Source organism: Scatophagus argus, chromosome 15, assembly GCF_020382885.2.
Source record: "Scatophagus argus isolate fScaArg1 chromosome 15, fScaArg1.pri, whole genome shotgun sequence".
NCBI classification, from domain to species: Eukaryota; Metazoa; Chordata; class Actinopteri; family Scatophagidae; genus Scatophagus; species Scatophagus argus.
The window spans coordinates 17,175,330-17,196,237 of NC_058507.1; the positions used below are offsets into that span (position 1 = coordinate 17,175,330).

The 20,908-nt window shown below is 40.4% G+C and overlaps 1 protein-coding gene across 1 annotated transcript in view; it reads right to left on the minus strand.

Moving 5' to 3' along the window:
- Nucleotides 1-485: 485 nt before the first annotated feature.
- The window catches only part of lrfn5a (leucine rich repeat and fibronectin type III domain containing 5a), a 99,010-nt gene continuing 78,587 nt past the window's right edge, over nt 486-20,908 (minus strand). Inside the window, exons 8-10 of the mRNA XM_046413622.1 lie at nt 19,774-20,241; nt 3,897-4,170; nt 486-2,473 (exon numbers count right to left, since the gene is read on the minus strand). Of these exons, the coding sequence (XP_046269578.1) occupies nt 1,544-2,473; nt 3,897-4,170; nt 19,774-20,241 (1,672 nt within the window). The 3' untranslated portion in view covers nt 486-1,543. The remainder of the gene's footprint in view (nt 2,474-3,896; nt 4,171-19,773; nt 20,242-20,908) is intronic.

Sequence of the window (20,908 nt, forward strand, 5' to 3'; positions counted from 1 at the left end):
CATTTAATTGGCAGGTTTAGTTACTAGTTACTTTGCAAATTCACATTATCAATACAAAATGTATAACGACTAAGGAATTATGATGTGTAACTATAGACTAAGCTACCCAGCAATGTATGAGGTAGGTGCTGTTATCAGCCTGAACCGACTGCAATATTAATGATGTTTGCACATTTATACATGACTAACGACTAACAGGACCTGTATCAGAGAATTTTTACACTGTGATATTGCTCCTAGAATGTCTGCTCTAATTCACAGTGGGAAACTGATGTAGTAATGGGAGAAACAATTGATGTCATATGGGAAGTGGTTGTGACCTCACATAAATGTTGTATTTTCTGGTATAAAGCAGCAGTCTTGGCTGAAACTTGAAAACCCCATCCTTATTAAAAATGCAAGTGAAGGAACTTCTTAAAAAGTATATTTTAAGCATGTGTGTACATAAATCACACTTTTCACATTTCTAGTTTTCATTTATCCCATTTTTATTTTACACAACATAACAACACAGTACATGTTGTCTTTTTCTGTACAGAAGCTTTCCGAGAGCTTGTGACCAACACAGGTTGTAGTAATACCAATGCTGGGTGAAATGCTCACAAGGATTTTTTTATGTTCTTTTTTTATATCCTTCCCTTTAAAAAATATCAATTTCATAAGAGGTACGTCAAAGTCTTCGTCTGTTTGTTACTTGTTGTTTTGTTTGTGTCTGTCTACATGTCAAGAAATGTTTGTACTCCTCGGTAGGTAAGAAAGGCTATGTGTGAAATCTCTCTCTCTCTTCCTTTATTCGTCCCCTCCATCCCAATCCCTCGGTTCTGAAGCATGGTGGAGTCCTAAATCCAGGTTCTTACATCTGTCAGAGGGTCTGTTAGTGCAAAAGAAGGCACTGACTGCTATTCTCTTGCCACGGTATGGACACACACTTCCTGTGGGTGTGTAAAAACGGTGTGCTTTTCAGTTCTTGTATCGTTTTTTTTTTTTTTGTTGTTGTTGTTCCTCTTTTTTTTTCCTGTAATAATTCCCTTTTCGTGGTATTTTCACATAAGGTGAGTGTGAATCGGGAAATGACGTGGCGAGCCCATTGTCTTGTATTCTTTTGTGCTATAAAGTGGTACCAATGAGACAATTCGAGGACGCTACGAGACGTGGCGAGTTATCCACTCGCTGAATGACCGACTGAAAAACAGATAGGAAAACTGTCAAAGTGAAAAAAAAAACAAACCTGTAAACTGAATACAAAGAATATGTGAAATATGAAAACAATAATAAAAAAGCAACAGGCTGAAAAAGGAAAAAGTATGCTCACACGTTCATCCAGAAACACACATCAACTCGCACGTCTATAAACAACGGTTCCAACGTGAACACACATACACACCAAAAACACACACTGCACACTGATTCATGTCACAAACACACCTTTGTTTGTTACCCTACACTCACACACATTCAAACTAACACACGGACACACACACACATATGAAAAACAATAATGAATAAACCAAAGTTTATTTGATGGTTGCTGTCTCGTCCCAGGTCAAACCGTGCTTTCTAAGATCCAGTCTGAATCACACCGCCCTTTGTCCGAGTCTCCGTCCCCGTCTTTCGAGAGAAGCATCCCGCTCATTGATTGGCTCCTTTTGTTCCGCATTATACGCCCTAATTTGGGCGCTCCTCCTCCTCCCTGAAGGGACGAGTGAGTCTTTGAGCCTCCTCCTTCACTGAGCGAGTACCTCCTCCTCGCCCTGCTTCTTCCTGCCTCCTCCACAGGGAGAGTTTGGTACTTGGCGGAGGTGCGAGGAGCCCTGCGCAAGATGGGCGTCTCTCTAAATCGGATGGAGGGAACGGGGCTCAGCGTGGCAAGAGGGCTGGAGAAAGGAGAAGGAGTGAAGGGCGGTGGGGTTTGGTTGAGAGAAGTGGAGTTGTTGCGGTTGGTGTTTAGGTTCTCCAGTGGGGTGGAGGAGGGGAGGAGAGCAGAGGAGGCTGCGGAGGAAGAGGAGGAAGGAGGGCGATGGGAGGATGTGGGTGGATTTTCGGGAGTAGCAGAGGTGTTGGAGCAAGCAGAGCCTGGTTTACTTGGAGCGGGCTTACGCTTTGGCTTGGTTAGTGAACCGGTGGTGGGCGACGAGACGCCAGCTTGAGCTCTGTTTTCACCCACCTTCTCTCGTTCTTCGGCTCCAGCTGTCGGGCTCCTGGCTGCCCAAGGCTGGCTAAGGACTGACGTAGCTGTGGAGCAGTCAGGCAGGGAAGAATCGGATGACTGAGTCATCGTATCCTTGCCCCCTCCTCCTCCTCCTGCTCCGCTCCTTTTCTTTGAGCTTCCTGAGAGGTCATCTAATCCGATTGAGCCATGTTTAGAGGCGCTGGGAGTCACAGTGCATCCCTGTGACTGCTGCCCATTGGTCTGTGAGTGAACGTTGGTCATCGACATTGAAACGCCTTTAGCACCCTCACCAGGGTTACACACCTGTGGAAAAAACAGATAGAAGGAATGAGGTGCTGATTCTTTTTTTTCATACTGAAATCTGTAGGCCTGAGTGAAAAATTACTAACAGTTGTGCAAAAATTAACATAAAATTCAGTCTTGTCTAGATTGTGCAGAGTGAAATGCTAGCAGCCAGGGAGCTTATGTTTTGTGTCATCATCATGTCACATGATGATTAAAATTAGCTTTGTTTATGTAATGTGATTGGTTGCTTAAGACACTGTCAATAAATGTACCTCACTGACATTATTAATTAATTATTAATTATATAAGTTTAAATGTTTCTTGTTGAGGGCCTTGGAAATTTTTTATGCTTCCGTACTAAACTACACTACCTGGAAGATTCTGCTTATCTTATCTGTTGTCATGTTGTTTCATTTTAGAGCAGCACGTTTGTTGCCTTGAAATAAAATGAAGCTCTCACTCTCCATCTCTATGAGCCATAAGCATCAGCGCTCTGGTTGTGGTTGTCAAGGCAACAATGTATAGGCGAAGACTTCGGATTGACTTCCGGGTCACGCAAAACAGAAAAAATGAAATATCAAAATCAAATTCGACCCTGGGCCCATTTTTCAAATGTTCTCCTTTTGATCAGAGCAGTAAATCAAAAGTGTGAAAATCTAAGTGTTATTTGTTGGGTTTTTTTTGTATCACATTCAAAACCAAAAAATGAAAAACAAGTCTTTTGATTCTGAATGGAATTTCAAATGGACATATGATACACAGACTCACTGGCATTAATGTCGATGTTAATATTATTTGTATCTCCCAAATCCAACTTGTGAATATAATACTGATCAACTACTTTTAACAAGTCCACAGCAGGTTGGAATAAAACATAAAATAATCTTGAAGAGCTGGAAACACCTCCACCTTTTTGCCATTCATAATTTATGATGGAAGCATCCAGATACTTTAACTAATAATATCTATAACATTTATTTTTTTCATGTATTTTCTATGTGCATTATGCCCATTACGTGCACTCATGTTAAGTGATGCAAAGTCAAAAATAGCACATGTATAGCCTTGTCTTGTCACTGTGCTATTATGAATGAAATGATATAAAATGAAAAAAAAATCTCAAAATTGAATTAATTTTTCTTTTTCATTTTTCTTTAAATTTTTATATATTTTTTCTTTTCTTAGCAGAGATGGGTTCATTTACAAATTATCATGTAGAGACACATAGAATCAGTGTGAGTTGTTTGGATGCCATGATACAATGGACCTTAAATGATCAGAAATGTCTGTGAGTGTTGACAGTTAATCAGAATCAGACCAGGCTAGCATACTGCCACCATGTGAATAATGCCAATCTTTCCACATAATGAAAAGCTCTCTCCTCTTATTCTCTCTCCTTTCTGGCTGGAGTGGATTAAGCGAGACAGACAGGCAGACCCACCTTGTACCGTATCATCAGGATAATGATGAAGACGAGCACGGAGGCCACTATTATCCCTCCGATGATGATGATCATAGTCCCGCCGAGGAACTGAGACTGCATAAAATGACACCTCATGTACTCTGACTCGGTGGTGAACTGCACACAGCCGACCACACGTGTTGCTGTCAAAGAGGTGATGACATCATCATAGATGGCCAGTACGCAGAGGTCGTACTGGGTCCCTGCTGCCAGGTTGTTGACCAGGAAGTTCTTGCTGGATGGGGGGATCATTCTGTGGCAAAAGAGGGAGGGAGAGACAGGAAATAAAAATGCTTAATATTAACAGCATCAGCAGAGTAGATACCCTTTGAGGAAGAACAATGTACAATCCGTCCTGAGCAGAGGGATGCACTGGTAGGGCTAGATTTTGTATTAATGTTAGAACAATATGTATACTCACGTCATGTGTGTGTCACCGTTTTTCTGTATCTCTTTTCCCATTTTAATTCACATGGGCTCACATGAGGCAAAGTGGTGCTAGTGTCAGTCTAGTGTGGACTAAGGTCCAAAGAAAGTCAAATTCCTCAATCATTGAGGAGTACTTCAAATGTCTCATTGTGAAACAACTCTAAAACTAAAATGTCATGTGGCTTTTATAAATATTAAACCTGCAAACATTAATTATTTGTCCACATGCAAGCAGCAAAAAAAGCTCAGCAATGACAATGTGTAACCGTTTCAGTTTATATGGTGAACATGGTAAACTGTTTCCTATTTAAACATCCAGACAGGAGACATATCCACAATAACATTTATTTAGACACCTCCTGTTCTCCTGATGAATGAAACTCACAATAATCACCATCCTTTTAGCTCTGTAATGGTCTCCACACTAACTCCTCAGTGAATTATCTGGTTTTGTATTGTATTTGTCTGCTGTTTGCACTGTGGGCTTTTAGAGCTCTTTGTATGAAAACAGTTCTGCTTTAAGACAGTAATGTTGCGGGTGATATAACCAAAAACTTGCATGAAAACACTGCACTCCAAGTGACACTGTTCACAAACAAGTAGCAATGTGAGCCAATGTTAATATAACAATAGAGATTATATGCACCTTAAACAAGCCTACCTAGACATTCATTCATTCAAGTGTTAAATGAATGTGCAGCCACCATAATAAATGTACCACCTGCTTTCTTTCTGAAGACCTATGATGCCATCCTCCAGAGGAAAAAGTCGAAAATTTATTATTAAAACAGCAGTGGAATTTAGAAATAAGAAACAGAACAAACAAACAGAAAAACGGTTCAAAAAGAGGAGGAGGAATGGAAATGATTAAGAATCAATACACTCAGCTCCGCTGTGTATAGCTGGGCGCTGAATCTTCAAAAACAGAAAACCTAACAGTCATCAGCAGGACAGGAGACCCACTAAATGATGTATTGTTGCATGGGGGTTTTGGGCAGCTACCCTTCCTCAGGGTGCAAATACTCCACAAAGGTCTACCCCAGCACATTCGTACTTCATCACATTTTTTTTTTCTTGTCTTCAGCTTTAAACACATGGACTCACAGTAAACCAACAGGATATCCTTTTAGACAAATTAAAAGGTACTTTGCCACTTTGAGTTGGAGTTCTTCACTGGACATTTGTCACACTAACTAGAGGATTTGCACATTTGTCCTTCAGTTTCCCTTAAAGGGCTTGTCAGCTTTCCTGGATTTCCTCATTAAAATGCTAATGAAATTCCTCATTAAAACCAAAGAGGGCGACTGGTTCGCAGCTCACGGCCTTGTGTGTGCACTGAGAGGAGCAAAGGCCTACTTTGGCCAGGTTAAACATCTGGTTTAGAGTACGAGTTAAGTGAAGGTTAGGAGACAAGTTAAGGTTTAATGGTTAGTATTAAGAGCTGGGGAATGACTGTAGCATGAGGTCATTAGTTTGCCATGAGTGAAATAAGAGCACAAGGCTGTATGACTGTGCGTGCGTGTGGTGTGTGTGTGTGTGTGTGTGTGTGTGTGTGTTAGAGCAATATATATGACCCCATGAATACTAATGGAATCATCGAAACACTGGCTGACTATGAGTATTATCCCATGTGCTTCTCTTGTTGTTTTCATCACTATGGTGGTGGACCATGGTCTCTCACACGCACACACACACGCACACACAAACTGACATTGAGTTGTGCAGGTTAATGATAGGAGCAAGTGTCTCTGGCACCTACAAGCTCAGATACAAGCAGCTACATTTGTATACACAGACAGAAAGAGAGAGATTAATTCTTTCATTATTGCTGTGGCCTTGGGCTTCATTTGTGTGTATGAATGTGTGACTGGCTGTGTTTCACATTAGCCAGCAACACATTGATAGCTTTGTGTAAAATAATGTGTTTGTTTCATTACTCAGCGTGGCCTGGGTTCATCTTTTTTTTCACTGTCATGCTCTCGAACAGAAAACACTGTTTACCATCTCATTAAGAGCATATGTCTCTGGGATATGCATGTGTGTATAACTGAGAGACAAAATAAACAGCAAATGAATATTCAGTGGACTTCTGGAACATTTCTTGATACCGAATGCCTGCACCTTCTGATTCTTCCATGATTTTGACTGTATAGGAGGGATACTTTGATTCACCATCCACCCCTAACCTCAACCTAACCTTAAAGCAAGTCTTCATCCTAATATTTAACCACACACACGCACAAATGCACAGATGGCACATGCACACAAATACACAAAATAGATACCATAAGTATTTAAAAGTGACAAAACACGCTCACAGCTGAGATTCCTAAATGCTTTTGTTTTTACGTTTGGTGTAAGTGCCAGTAGTCTGAATAAAGTTTCTATGGCACCCAGACCACAGAATCACAATTTTAGTATTTGTGGGACTCATTACAACATTATTTTTGTAAGCTTTGCCTTTTAAATGGTGTCTTTTACTGAAGAAGTGGGAGAATTTTATCAGAACATTAAAGATGGAAAAAGTCACTTCATAAATAAAATAAACTACTAATGAGTACCTGCAGGGATGGGACATTATTCGTCCATACGCTGCCATTTCAAGATGGAGAGTACTGTCATGTCAGTCCAAAATTTCCACAACATATGGTCATATTTTGTCTCTACATACAAGAAAACCCTTTCTCTACACATCAGTGACACAAAATGCGATCTATTGTCTATCTTGATCAATATCTTACAGCTCTGTAAGTGGAATAATAATGAAAAATGTTACTTACATCATCTGGAAATTGATCAGTATGTTTTGTCTATAGTGAAGGCAGACAATTCTAATTTAAAAGAGGAACAAATAAAGTTAATAGCCCAATGCACAAGTGTGTTTAGTTCCAAAAACGCTGCTCATGTTTTGGTTAAAAATCTATCAATAGGCAGTAATTATGTTCCTCGCTCGAGGGCTTGTTTTCACCATGTATTCACATGAATAAATGACTCTGTTGTCAACCTCAGAAACCTTTGCTTCCAAGAGCCATTAGCTACATGACTCTTCCTGGATACAGCCCACATCAGAATGTTTCTAAACAAAACCCATCCAACCGGACGCTCCAGCCAATGAAACTCACGTTGCATATCTAGTTTTCATTGTCAACGTGTAAGCCAAGCTGTCTTCATTTATAATTCATAGATACACACAACAATCAAGATATTGATAATGTGTTTTTTCTTTGGACCACGTTCCGCTGCATACTGAGTTTCCAAAATACATTTTCATGCAAATGAGTGGATTTTCTTTTTGTCTTGCATATGATTATTTCTTGACTATGTGAGCCGTTAGCATTGTGAACTCATCCAAACTGACTCATTCATTGTGGCTAATTTCTTTGTGTCTGGGCTGGATCTTGCTGCCAGTATTTGAAGCCCTACAGTGGGCAGATGATTGCCTTGGCCGAGACTATTACACTAATCTATCTACTTTGCTCTGCCAAGCCCTCAGCCCAGGGCACCTGTGTGTGTGTTTCTGGGTTTCATTACCCTTTCATAGACAAAGTGTCTATGCATGCTCCTCCATGAATATGCATCTGTATGCTTATGTCTATATGTGTCTGCAGTGTATGTGAGTGTTTACACTACATGCATGTGTGTGAGTTCCATTACAGTAATCTTCTCCTCCCATGGCAGCCTCTTCCTCCCAGTGGCTGTCACTGTGTCTGGCTTCCTGCCAACATTCATCACTGATACAGCCCTACATGCTGCCGAACCCTTGACTGTGTACGTGTGTGCACAGGCATCCGTGAGTGTGTGAGTGTTTGTGTGCGTGATAATCAGCTATAGCTTTCCTCACTCCAGCCGGGACAAAGCCAGGAGGACAGTGTGATCTGTATTAGTTGCACTCATCTTTTTGACTAGAGACAAATGATTGCCTCCATGCACAGAACAGTGAAGTATGATACCAGATTGTTCTATTTCGGGCCATTTCACTTGATTAAATATTGGAAACACCCTACAGGCCGAAAACATGCATTATTCCTGGAGTGGGGGCCAGGTTTGCATTCATGATAGTGAGTCAACACACAAGAGCAGGCCTTCCTGGTTGAGCTGAGCTGGAGCCATGTGATAAGGATCCAGGGCTGTAGTTCCCTCAGCAGCAGAGCCCGTTCAGACCATGGAAGTAACTACTTTCAGTAGTTTTAAATGATATTCACTGCTTTGGGCAGCAGCTCATTAGTAGTTTCATGTTGCTGCAGGGGAATCTGGCAAAAAAAAAAAAAATATTGACGTTTTGAATTTGAGTTTTCAGTTTTGTCTGGGCTCAAGCTGACATTACTCTGCCATTACTTTCGAAAGTCATGTCATATCAAAGCTTTAAATTCACAGTTTTGCTGTATGTTTTCACTGACTTGAAGGAATAGTTCACCTTCTTTTGGAAACAAGGCCACATGTGCATACATATCTGTACAGTAACTATGAAGCTTCAGCATCTGGTTACCTTACCGTATTTTCACGACTATAAGGCGCATATAAACGTCTTAGATTTTTTTCAAAATGTGCAGCGCGCCCTATCGTCCAGAGCGCCCTATCTGTGTGCGGAGTTTGCTGAGTTTCCGCGGACACAAGGCAAGGTGGCCAGAGCTGGAGGAAAGACTGGAGCAATGGATCGTCGAGCAAAGAGCGGGTGGGAGGAGCGTTTCGACGGTCACCATTCGGCTTAGAGCAGTAAAGTTAGCGGAAGAAATGAAAATTCAACATTTCCACGGAGGTCCGTCTTGGTGCTTCCGGTTCATGAAGCGGTGCCTTTTCTCCATCCGGAGCAGGACGACGGTAGCGCAGCAGCGTCCGGCGGATTATTGTGAGAAGCTGGCGAACTTCCGCTCTTTCTGCAGCAGACACATCGCCGACAAAAACATCCAGCCGAGCCACATCACCAACATGGACGAGGTGCCGCTGACGTTCGACATCCCGGTGAGTCACACGGTGGAAAAGAAGGGAACCAGCAGGCTTCGTTTACCGTTGTGCTCGGCTGCCATGCTAACGGACAGAAACTGCCGCCGATGGTGATTTTTAAGAGAAAGACTTTGCCTAAAGAGACGTTTCCAGCAGGCGTCATTATTAAGGCAAACGAAAAGGGCTGGATGGACGAGGAAATGATGAAGGATTGGCTGAGGCAGGTGTATGTACGGAGACCGGGTGGTTTTTTCCACACATCACAATCGCTGCTGGTTTGTGATTCCATGCGTGCCAATCTCACCGCCGACGTCAAAAAGCAAGTGAAGCAGATGAACGCTACGCTTGCTGTGATTCCGGGAGGTCTGAGGAAGGAACTCCAACCGCTGGACATCGGCGTGAACCGGCCGTTCAAAGTGAGGCTGCGAGCGGCGTGGGAGCGGTGGATGACCGAAGGAGACCACAGTTTCACAAAGACTGGAAGGCAGCGCCGGGCGAGTTACGCCACAGTTTGTGACTGGATTGTAGCTGCTTGGGCTAACGTGTCTGCTGGCACTGTTGTTCGAGCTTTTGCTAAAGCCGGCATCATTTCTGGGGAGCCGCACGGCACGGACTCTGACTCTGACAGTGAGGAACGTGAACCTGCCATGTGTGATTTAGCGCAGCTGTTCAATTCCGACACAGAGGATGAGGACTTCAATGGGTTTGAGTGACTGTTACCGGTAATGTGCTTGTTTTAGTGTTGTTGTAATTAATACTTAAATAAAGCACAACCAAACTCAGTTTTGCTCCCGATCTATTTTTAAATATGCACGTGTGTGTTGTCAGGCGGGCGTACGTAGTATATGAATACACACAGGGGCGGACGTGTATATAAAACGTGTATATAAAACCCGCGCCCTATCTTCAGATGCGCCTTATCTGTGTGTTAAATACAATAATTGCACACATAACTGAGACTGCGCCTTTTCGTACGGTGCGCCTTTTCGTCGTGAAAATACGGTAATTAAACATAAAGACAGGAAACAGTATAGCAGCTAGGCTGTCTCTGTATTAAGGTAACTCAAAACAAAGCAACTAGAAAATATTGTATATGTATATGACAAGTAAATTGGTGGTTAACTTACCTACTGCATATTGCAACTTGATATTAGGTTATTATTAAAAGCAACTTTCCACCACAGTTAGACAAACTCCATCTCCTGATAAAGATCATGTGATGAGATCAAAATCTACTAAACTACTAAATGGAACTGTTTGGTCAGCTGTGGTTTCCAGGCTCAAGAATGAGCTTTGAACCGTGGTAGATTTTATGGTAACGTGGATGAGAAACCCTTCACAGAAAACTGAATATCTACATTTCCATTAACACTGACAAACTTACGTGGTGTGACTGACAGCAACAGAACAGCTAGTAAAAAGACAGTGTCCTGAGATTGCTTTCAACATATATTTCACTTGTCAGCACTCGTCACCAAGAGTTTCAAAAAATAAAAACATTTTCATTATATTTGAACATCTACTTCTGCTATACACTGACATCATACACCAAAATCCTGTCAATAAAGTGTTTTTAAGCTGTTAAATTGTTCTCGGTAAAAGAAGAAAGTAAGACTGTACAAATAACAGAGGGTTCCTACCCACTCACATTAGAAATGTTTGAACAGAAAAACATTGTAAAATTGTATAGTAGTGTTTTTCAAACAGGGATGAGACCAAAATGTGGGTCACAGATATCTAAAAGTAGGTTGTCCAATTATTTCAGAAAATGGTATTCAGTGCTTCTGGCTAAAGCCTCCCATGCTACCGCAGTGCAAGCTAGTCTAAATTAAATAGCCTGAAACACGGAAAACTTTGTCAGATAAGCCAGCAAAAAGCATGCAAAAGCAGTTATGGGTTTTAAAAAACTTTTCTTTAAACTGCACTTTTTAAACATGATTTCTACTCATCTTGTCACATGCTTCATTTGGCTGTTTTCTAATGCAAATAAAAAAAAATGTAAAATGCTTCATTTCTGTCTTATTGAACTTGCTTTTGTGCTAACTTTTACTAACAATTAAGCAAATAATCTCACATGACAGCACACCACAGCAATCACACACAATCAAACCACTTGAGATGTACTGGTTACTAAACGCAAAGAGAGGAGTATTAATGGTAGTTCAACTCCTTCCCCATTACCATTGACCTCAGCTAATGTGGCTTAAACAGCAGATGGCATACCACCATGCTAATAAGTTTGAATCTCTCAGGCAGACAGAAAACATTGAAGAAACTGGATTCTTATCTCTGTTCTACCATGCATAATGCCCCTGCTGCCAGAGCTAATGGTTAACAAGCACACACACAGCTTGTAGTCAGAGGTGGAACAGGGAAAGTGAGCCCAGGCAAGGTGGGCTTTGCTAACATGCTAACAGACATTTTGTATTCATTAGACCCAAAGTTAGACCCCTTTCACAATTTCATTAATGGAACAGCTCACATCTGTGGCAACAACTCATAAAATGAGGATAATGTTTTGCCCACCAGTGAACAGTGTATAAATTACTACTTTAATAAATTACACTCATAATATTACAGTTCCCAATGACACACATTTCCACCTCATTTAAATGAGTGAGAGTGTGCAAGCATTATCTAAAAACTATAATTATCCCCACTCTTTGATTTGCTTTCCTCACAATCATGGTCACACATTAAAATAACTAGGAAGAAAAATAATTTGAAATTTTGAGCTCCTTAAGTGGAAATATTTCCTGTAAGAACTCCTCTCTTATCAGTGAAAATAGATGGCAAGAACATCAAACATCAGTGCTATTTGTTTTCCCTTATCAGCTCATATTTGAATTTTTTAAGGTGAGCCAGAGTGCTGCTGCCATTTTGAAGGGTTTAAGAAATTAATGTTTAATGAATTATTGCTTCCAGAGAGTAAAATTATGAATAAAAGATCCAACGAAACAAATTCTAATGTTGAAGTGAGTGTAATGAATATCCAGTTCTTCTTAGGGACAACAAGCATAGCATTACAGCTCAAACTGTGATTCAGTGGCTAAACTCTGCAGTCAAAAAGGCATTTAGTAACACAGAAAAGTCAGAAGTTTAAAGCTGCTTTAGTCTAATATTTCTATATGAACAAAGTGCCCACAGTAAGTGATCAACCACTCTGCAGTCCAGAGCATTTTAGCCTCTTAAATGCTGATTGTTTTGATGTTACACTGCACAGCCTTTCTGTTTCAACCTAGTGTCCAGGAAGGAAAAAGATTTCCAGCAGAAAACCTCAGATAAATTTACAATACGCCACTGCCCTGCACTAAACAGTAGACAAATTGTTATCAACTCTCTGGTGAACATAACAGAGCAATTATCGGGAGTTAGTGGAGACCGAAACATTTACATTTGCAAAGTGGCAAGAAACACAACTCCAGATGAATGCTAATGTTGCTCTGTGTCTGCTGGATATGTAAATGATAATAAGTTTGTAATATTAGTGTGGAAATGTGGTAATATTTCACTGTTGACATGTTGTTAGTGTAGGTGTAGATGAAGTGGGGATTTGATTTGAAGTAATTTAGGCAAAGTATGTGCTTGTGCCAAAACAGTGACAGCAGTTTAATTTGAATGTAACTGAAAGTGATTTGAAGTTTTTCTTTAAGAAGTGTTCAATGAAGAGCATACAGGTGATTAATGCCTGAAATCAATCATAATGAATCAGTGTGATGACTTGTCTGTGGCATCTTGAACAAAAACATGCGGCAGATGTCCTTCCGCTTTTTCAGTTCCGTGTTCCAAAGCAAAAGGAAGTAGGCGCTACACTTAGGCAGGACCTCATTACTGCTGAGCTCAGTGCAAACAAGCTCAGCAGAGTAGATGTCAAAGTGCCATGCCACAAGAGCTGTCCCAGATACCGGGAAGATGTTTCAGCGCTGTCTGTAGCTGGGTGCAGGCCTCCATCTGCCCACCTCTGCGCCGTTCCTCCTGTTTAGCTGAGTCATCCACAGCTTTGGCTCCTTCTGTACTTTCCCCCTCCACACTGTCATTTCTTCCCTTATCCATTCCATTACTTGCGCCCCCCATTTTTCTTCCTTCCTACCACTCTTCGATGTTCTTTGTGCTATTTCTCTCTCTTAGTCCTGCCCTCACTTTTTTCACTCTTTCTTACTTTCCTTCCCTCCCATTGGGCCATTCTCTTTTCCTCATCCCCCTGTCATTTCTTCCTAAAACCACTCCTTCTCTTCTCTTTCTTTCGATCATCATATTCTTTCCTCTGACCCTTTCAACTATTCTTATTGCCCTCCATTTTTTCCTTTTTTCTCATTGCTTCCTTGTTTCCTTCCTTTCTATCTGTCCAATATGCCCTCTTTCTTCCAACGTTCTTTTTAAATTTTTACTCTATTTATATGCCCATCTCCGCCCCGCCCAAATTCTTCACTTATTACTTAAACATCCAACCTGTTGGTGCAACACATTCCTCCCATCTTGTTATATTCTTCTTGTCTTTCCCACCTATTTGTTTTTTCATTGTTTTCTTCTTTCCCTTCTTCCATTCCCTCATCTGATTGAACACAGTGATATAAATCTTGTTTCTTCCTTGTTTCTTTTGCCTTTTTACCATCTTTCCCATCAGATTCATCCTTTGTGCTGTGGCAGCTCCTTCTATACCACTTCTCTGTGTTTGGAACCCTTTAGACGACTTACAACAATAACACGGTTACGTTAGGTTGGCGATATGTTTATGGTGCTATAAAATCAGAATTGGAACATTATAGCGAAATAAAGGCGGGTGTTTTCTTCACGTCTTAAGCACAGCTGAGCTGGGTGTTACACCTGGACCACAGGGACCATTTGGATAAACTCCTTCCTGCTAGTAAGAGACAGAGCGAGAGAGAAACGGGGAGAGTTTGCCTTTTTGAAAGCCTGGATTCATCCCCCGCCCCCTGTTGTGCAGGCTCATAAAAAGCTTGCCACACAATTTGCTTGATGTGTAGTTTTTTGGCAAATGGCAACCAGCCCCTGTAGCGCGATGGATCTGCTGAAGTGGAAAACAACCACAGAAAGAAAATAGGGGAAAGAAAAAAAAATCAAAACAACAGGCAGAGTAGAGAAGGACTAACATGGAGGAGAATGGGATTTGTGAGTCTGTGTTCTTCAGTAACTTTGTGAATGTCAAAGTACAGTTTGGGTCTTGTGAAAGACAAAAAAACCTTAGATTTGGCAGATGTTCTGAAGTCTCAAATCTGCAGGCTTGTAGCAAATGAACTATACTCTACGTAAGCCTTAAATTAACCATTTCTACGAGGCAACTTCTGCATGGCAAAATAATTTCAGTGTGTTTTTCAGTTCAAAGCTCAAAAGCTCAGTTTGATTTAGCTCCTAGCTATACTGCCATCTTTCTCATGCTTTATGGAACAGCCTGCTCCCCGTGATCCCCATCTCTACTCTTTTGTTGTTGAGAAGCACAAGATGAACTCTACAGTGGATCAGGGTCCACATATAAGTGACAATATACTGCATTATAGCCAGAACCATAGCTATCATTGAGGACATGTGCATTTTACATTTTTACTTACTTTTATGTATACTGAAAATTTCAGAGTCAATTTATACACAGGGAAATATAAATTATTGTATTTAATTTAAATTTAAAAAATCAAAATATATTAATAGTATATTTAATATTTTGATATAATTTTCCCCTATTTTTATTATTTCTTTATCTATTTCTTATTTTTGCTCTTATTGTGATTTTTATGACTGCACACTAAGAGTATGGTGACCTTACATTTAACTGCATAAATGCAGGTGACAAATTAAAAGTATACACACGCCTTCATATGAATTGGGTTTTACCAGAGGAAGTTTACATTTTACAATTAAACATTTACACATGGTGGGTATTTTACAAGCTGATGTTACAATTTTAGAATCAAAATGTTTAAATGTGATTTTTGTTTTTTACTCCAATAAAATCGCGAATAAATGAGGGCTTCAGCATTTTGTTTTCCAGAATTTTCTTCCTGGCAGTGTGGATAGAAATTTTAAATACCATTTAGACCAATGGTTCCCAGCCTGTGGGTCAGGGCTCTTACAGAGAGTTATAATATAATCTAAGGGGTAGAATAAAGTAGGAGATAAGACATAAGTTCAAGATACAGCCTCTGTACCATTGTCATTATTTAATCTATCCATGGACTAAACAACAAATCTATCCAATCCCTTAATTAAGGGCAATAATTGGCTCTATGTCTGAATAAGAGCACAAGCTGTTTATACAATAGTTGTGGCCGTTTATGGTCATTGTTGTCGATGGTGGCAGTGAGTTTTACTATCAGCATGGACACGGCTGCGAATTGTTCAATAAAACCAGTGAGGTGTAAAAGCCAAACACTGCATGTGCCGCTTCTGCCACCATAGGTCATGTGTAAAAGGTCAGCACATTATTTCACTGACATCAGCCTTGCCTTGACCTGACCATGAAATGAGAGTTTAAGAGCTGAGGCTGAGATAAAAGCTGGGTGGATGACTCAATTTAGTTCCTTGCAGTTTGTATTTAAGAAAGAAAAGAAAAGAGTAAATCGATATCCAGGGTTTTCCAATTGCTCAGTGGCATTAGCAAAAGAGACAATTACGCTATATTTCAGTCTCCACAATGTAAGATACAATGAATTAAAAATTGAAATGTTATCGATTAGTTAAAAGTATTATATCAAAGTAACTGCATTTTTCTATTTGGGGTTAAATCTCACTGGTAATTTTTTCATTAGAAAGTTGAATGTTGCTCACATTTAAGATATTACATTAGTGGTAAACTTCACTTCAGTCTCTGTGGAATTGTCTCATCATAAGGGCATTGTGCATATCAATTAAATTTGATCCTGAATCAAGGGCTGCATGTCATTCATCTAGACGTCAGAGATCTTTAATAGCACCGTTGAGAGCTACAGTTCTACCTCTTTTTGGTCGATTCGAAAATATTCAGAGGAAAACCCATTGTGTGTGCCGTGTGAAGTGTGAAGTGAGTCTCATTTTCTTTTGTAATGTATAAATTATGATGATTTAAGAGAGTTAATGTTCTGTGAAATGGTTCAACAAAACCCTAAAATATTCTGGTGTACAGATGAGCATATTGGACCGTAAAAGATGCTTTAATTCTTCAGCACTGTGAATTCATGGTGTCTTGCAGACTCAGTGCAGGCTGGCTACAGCTACAGCACGTCATAGAAATGTAATTTAATTCATTTGTACATTTGGTATATAATAAGGGTTAATGATGACACACATTTATTGATAACAGCTGCACTGTTGGCCAGTTGTGATATGACAAATTACTGATAAGCTACAGTCGTTTTATATCAGACTGATGACACCTAATTAAGATAGTATTAAGTTATTTCTGCAATTTAATGTTCAGTTTAGCTGCTTGAGCTGATGTGAGCTTCCCAGACTCACAAGGTGAGCTCCTCTTAAAAAGGTGACAAGAAACTTAACTGGGATATTCTGACAACTCTGTTCAGCAGCTGCAGCATGCAGTCGACTAGGACCAAGTCGATATGATCGCCCAGATTGTTTACATCAAAGAAAGACCACTCTGTTTTTAACTTTGCTCTTCAAACATCAGAAATGATACAAATCTGTGTTTCTTTTCCACCGCACCCACCTTTGGTTTAGTGTACAGCATAAAAACACTGACATACAGGGAGCACATTAACCTGACAAAAGCCAAGGGACATATCCATTAGTGCTGTGCCTAACATGTATGTAATTTTAATATTGATTAATCTGCAGATTATTTTCCAGTTTATTCCAGACCAATTGAATTCCAGATCAGTTGTTTGGTTTACAGAATGACAGAACACAGCAGAAAATGTCCATCCCTGTTTGTATCTTTAAATATCTTATTTTTTCAGCCCAAAACCTACATAGAAAAGCAGGAATATTCTGCCACTTGTGCATGAAAAATTATTTTAACAACTTCGGCAGCTTGTTAAGCTTGTTAATTTTGCAAAGTAAAAACCGATCTTGTGATCACATAATGTGATCACCCCCCCCCCCCCCCCCCTTTTTTTCAAGTTGGCATTTTCATATGATGATGACTGATTGTTCAACAATTCTTTATTCTTCTTAATAATAATCACAAGAAGAACACTGATTAGAAATCGATCGTTTTTGTTTGCTTTGAGGGTGTTTACTAATGTGTCTGATTGGGCAGTAGTCCTGCCTCCGGAACAGAAATACAATACTTAAGCAGGACGACTGGCGTTAAAACACCAGTACTGTATCAGTAAACATCTGCCTGTCTCAAGTGTCCTTGAGCAAGAAACTGAATCCCTTTCAGCTCCATGAGAGTTGTTGTGCAGCTGACCATGACCTCCCTGTCGAAGGAGGGGTGGGTGGGGTCTCTTTGAAGGGATCAATACAGAATCAAGTATTACACCTATTACATTTCAGGTGTGCAGCCTATTGCATGCCCATGGGGTTAACATAACTGCGAGGATATGCCTGTGAAAGCATCGAACTATCACCCACTTGTCCATCTGCGCAGAGTGCTGAATTCACAGCGAGAAGGAAACAGCAGCAACCTTCCCCACACCCAAGAGCATTATGCGGAGCAAGTGGGGAGTAAAGTGCAGAAATGTCAATGTGCAACAAATCAATAAGCTCTCATTTAACCTGAAAAGTGACAATAGGACCAGTCTTTCCTTGTCTGTCATTCTCTTTCCCTCCTACTCTCTCCCCTATGTCACTGCCCTGTTTTCCACGTGTCTTTTCTCCCTGTCCCCCTCTCTCTTTCTCTCTCCATCCCGCTCCATCTCTCCTCTGTGTTTGGGTAATGAAAAAAAAAAAAGAATCAATGGGTTGCTGCTTTGTGCCAGCAGAGGTGTTGAATGGAAATCAATCTGCTATCTAAAGACAAGAGGGCTGCAAAATAACACCCAGAAACACAAATTACTTCAGCCCTTAATATTGGATAAAAGAAGGAGAGCTGTAGGAAGAGGGGACACTGAAAAGATGGGAAGAAAGAAAGATTATGAGTGACATGTCAGAGCGAGGATGGACCAGGGTGGGTGGTGAAAGGCTGTCTAATCACTCTTCCTCTGCGCCCCCGCAGGAAGCTGTTTGGTTTTGCAGCCATTGTGCTCTCTAACTTAATAATTTCCAACAAGCATTTTAAAATCCGAAAGTATACTCTGTGCATTTGTAGGACTGTCATCCTTCAAATGCACAAAGGCTTTGGCGTGCTTTGCGAATAAAGGAGAATGCAGCAGAAGAGTATCCTGATGTGGTAAGCTATGACTCTATCTTTGGAAGACAGACGGCTTCAAATCCAACCGGCGCCGTCTCTTGATGATGCGTTCTATGAAAGGGGTTAAGTGCGGATGAATGACGTATAGAGATCAGGAACAATGTGCACGGCAGATAATACCAGCATGTTCTCCTATGAATGATCAGTGTTTGTTAATTATATATCAGTGTCGTCATAGACAGATAAAGACTGCAAGAGATCAAGGATCACAAATTCATAACTAATAAAATTGTTCTAAAATTGGTCTTCAGAGACGTATTTAATAGCGACCTAGAGAACGGTCATCATCATGACCCAGACGGTCAGTCTCAAAGCTCCCGCAGCTCTTGACAATGATGTGTACTGATGAAGTATGTGTGGGGATTAGTAGTGATATGAAAGGCAGATAATACCGGCAGATTTCCCTACAAAAGCTTTATGTGTTTGTTAATTCCCTCTTCCCCATTTCGCTAGAGTAAATATTTAGCTCAAATAACAATCATTCCCTGCGAGATCGATCTAATCTGTGTAATCCTGAGCAAACGGCAAAAGTCAAGAAGGACTAGCTGAGCTCTCCCTGTCAAGGCCATCCTGGTGAGTCAACAGCACTGAGTGAGCTGTGTTTTGACTGCTTCGACCTAAGATCACAAACTCTCTCACATCGCAGTATGTAATATGAATTCTTCCTGTCCATCCCCGTCTCATCTCCCTGTTGGTGAATTATCTCTCTGTTATGTAATAAACAATGACATATAGTTTGTACATATGACGTATGATGGAAAAAATGTCTGTTTCTGATAAGGCAACATCAAGTAAGAAATGTATGCAAATTTAACTCAAACTGATTAAATCACATTGGATCACAACAGCTTTTTCATATGTCTTAATTTGATTTAAAATACTTTTTTGTATCCTGCATATATGCTGTACTTTTGCATCAGTATCTTTCATTTACAGAATAAAAGCACTGTAAAAATAAACTTACAGTGCCCTTGTAGCACTCTCTAAGTGTCCTTGTAGCTCCCTTGTAGTGACAGGATCCCAACAGGATCATTAAAGTTGCATTTCATCTACTGTAATCTAATCTATACAGCTCAGACTTGGGTCATTCTCTACCTCCACATCAGCCCATATCATGGTTCCATTTCCATTGTGTAAACTGTCTGACTCTGCTGTGATGAACGTCAGTGATTCTGTCAGTCTCACCTGTAAACCAGTGAGTCATCCTGGCTCCCATTGTACTGTATCTGAAACATCCTAATGCCTGGAATATTCCTCTGGAAGTTGAACTTGATCAGTGCTGTTGATGACGTGGCCTCAGCCGTCACCACCCTCCTATCCACCCCGCCCTTCGCGTCAGCCGTCACATTGCTCCCATTGGCTCCACCCCGGGTAGATGTGGAAATGTCTGATGATCCAGGATCAGGCTCCTGAATGTTGTTGGTGTTGTTGGAGATGTGGGGGAGTTTTATAATAACCAGGTCTACTGTCTGGTGTGCTTCACCAGCAGGATTGGAGGAGATGCACGTGAAGGAGCCAGTGTCTTTCACAGTACTGATGAGGATGTCTAAAGTCCCATTACTGTAGACCAGTGTTCTGGAGGAGTTAGACACCAGTTTGCCCTCAGGAGAGATCCAGTGAATGGCTGGCTCGGGGTCACCTCTTGCCTTACACCTTCAAAGAGAGAAAATGTAGTTAAGTGGAACACATTAGCAAAAAGTCAAGGGCACAGAAGAAGCACAGCATTGCTGGATTCCCTCCTCCTTTCTTCTTAAATTGAATGGGAAGGAGTCTGAACATCACCTACTGTGTTGACAGAGCACATCTTTGCACTGTTATTAAGAAGATGACAAGTAATCTCAAACATTAACAGCTTTTGAGTTACAGTGGAATTTTGTTGTACAGGTATATCAGATACCATAAAATTCTTACCAGACCCTACTCAGACAAAGAAGCAGGTACAAGGGAAGAAACAATAAATTATGCTTTTGTATCTTTCAATTTATATATCTTTCAATTTTCAGTCAAATTGATATAGTTATTAATAGTTTTAATTAGTTATTGTTATATACAACTTAATAATTACTATCATTATCAACTGAAATATTTGCCTATGGAATACCCATTCATAAATATGTGATGTTAATGCTTATGACAACTAAGACACTGATTGTGCAAAAAGGGACATAAGTCATGTATATTAAGTATCAAGGAACTAAAGAAAAAGTTGCCTTCTATTCAAACTCTTGGATTTTTCACAATGATCTTTTGTCCAGGTGACTGAATTGAAATGGGTGCCATAATAAAGCACTTTAAAGTCATCAAAATTATAAGCAATGAA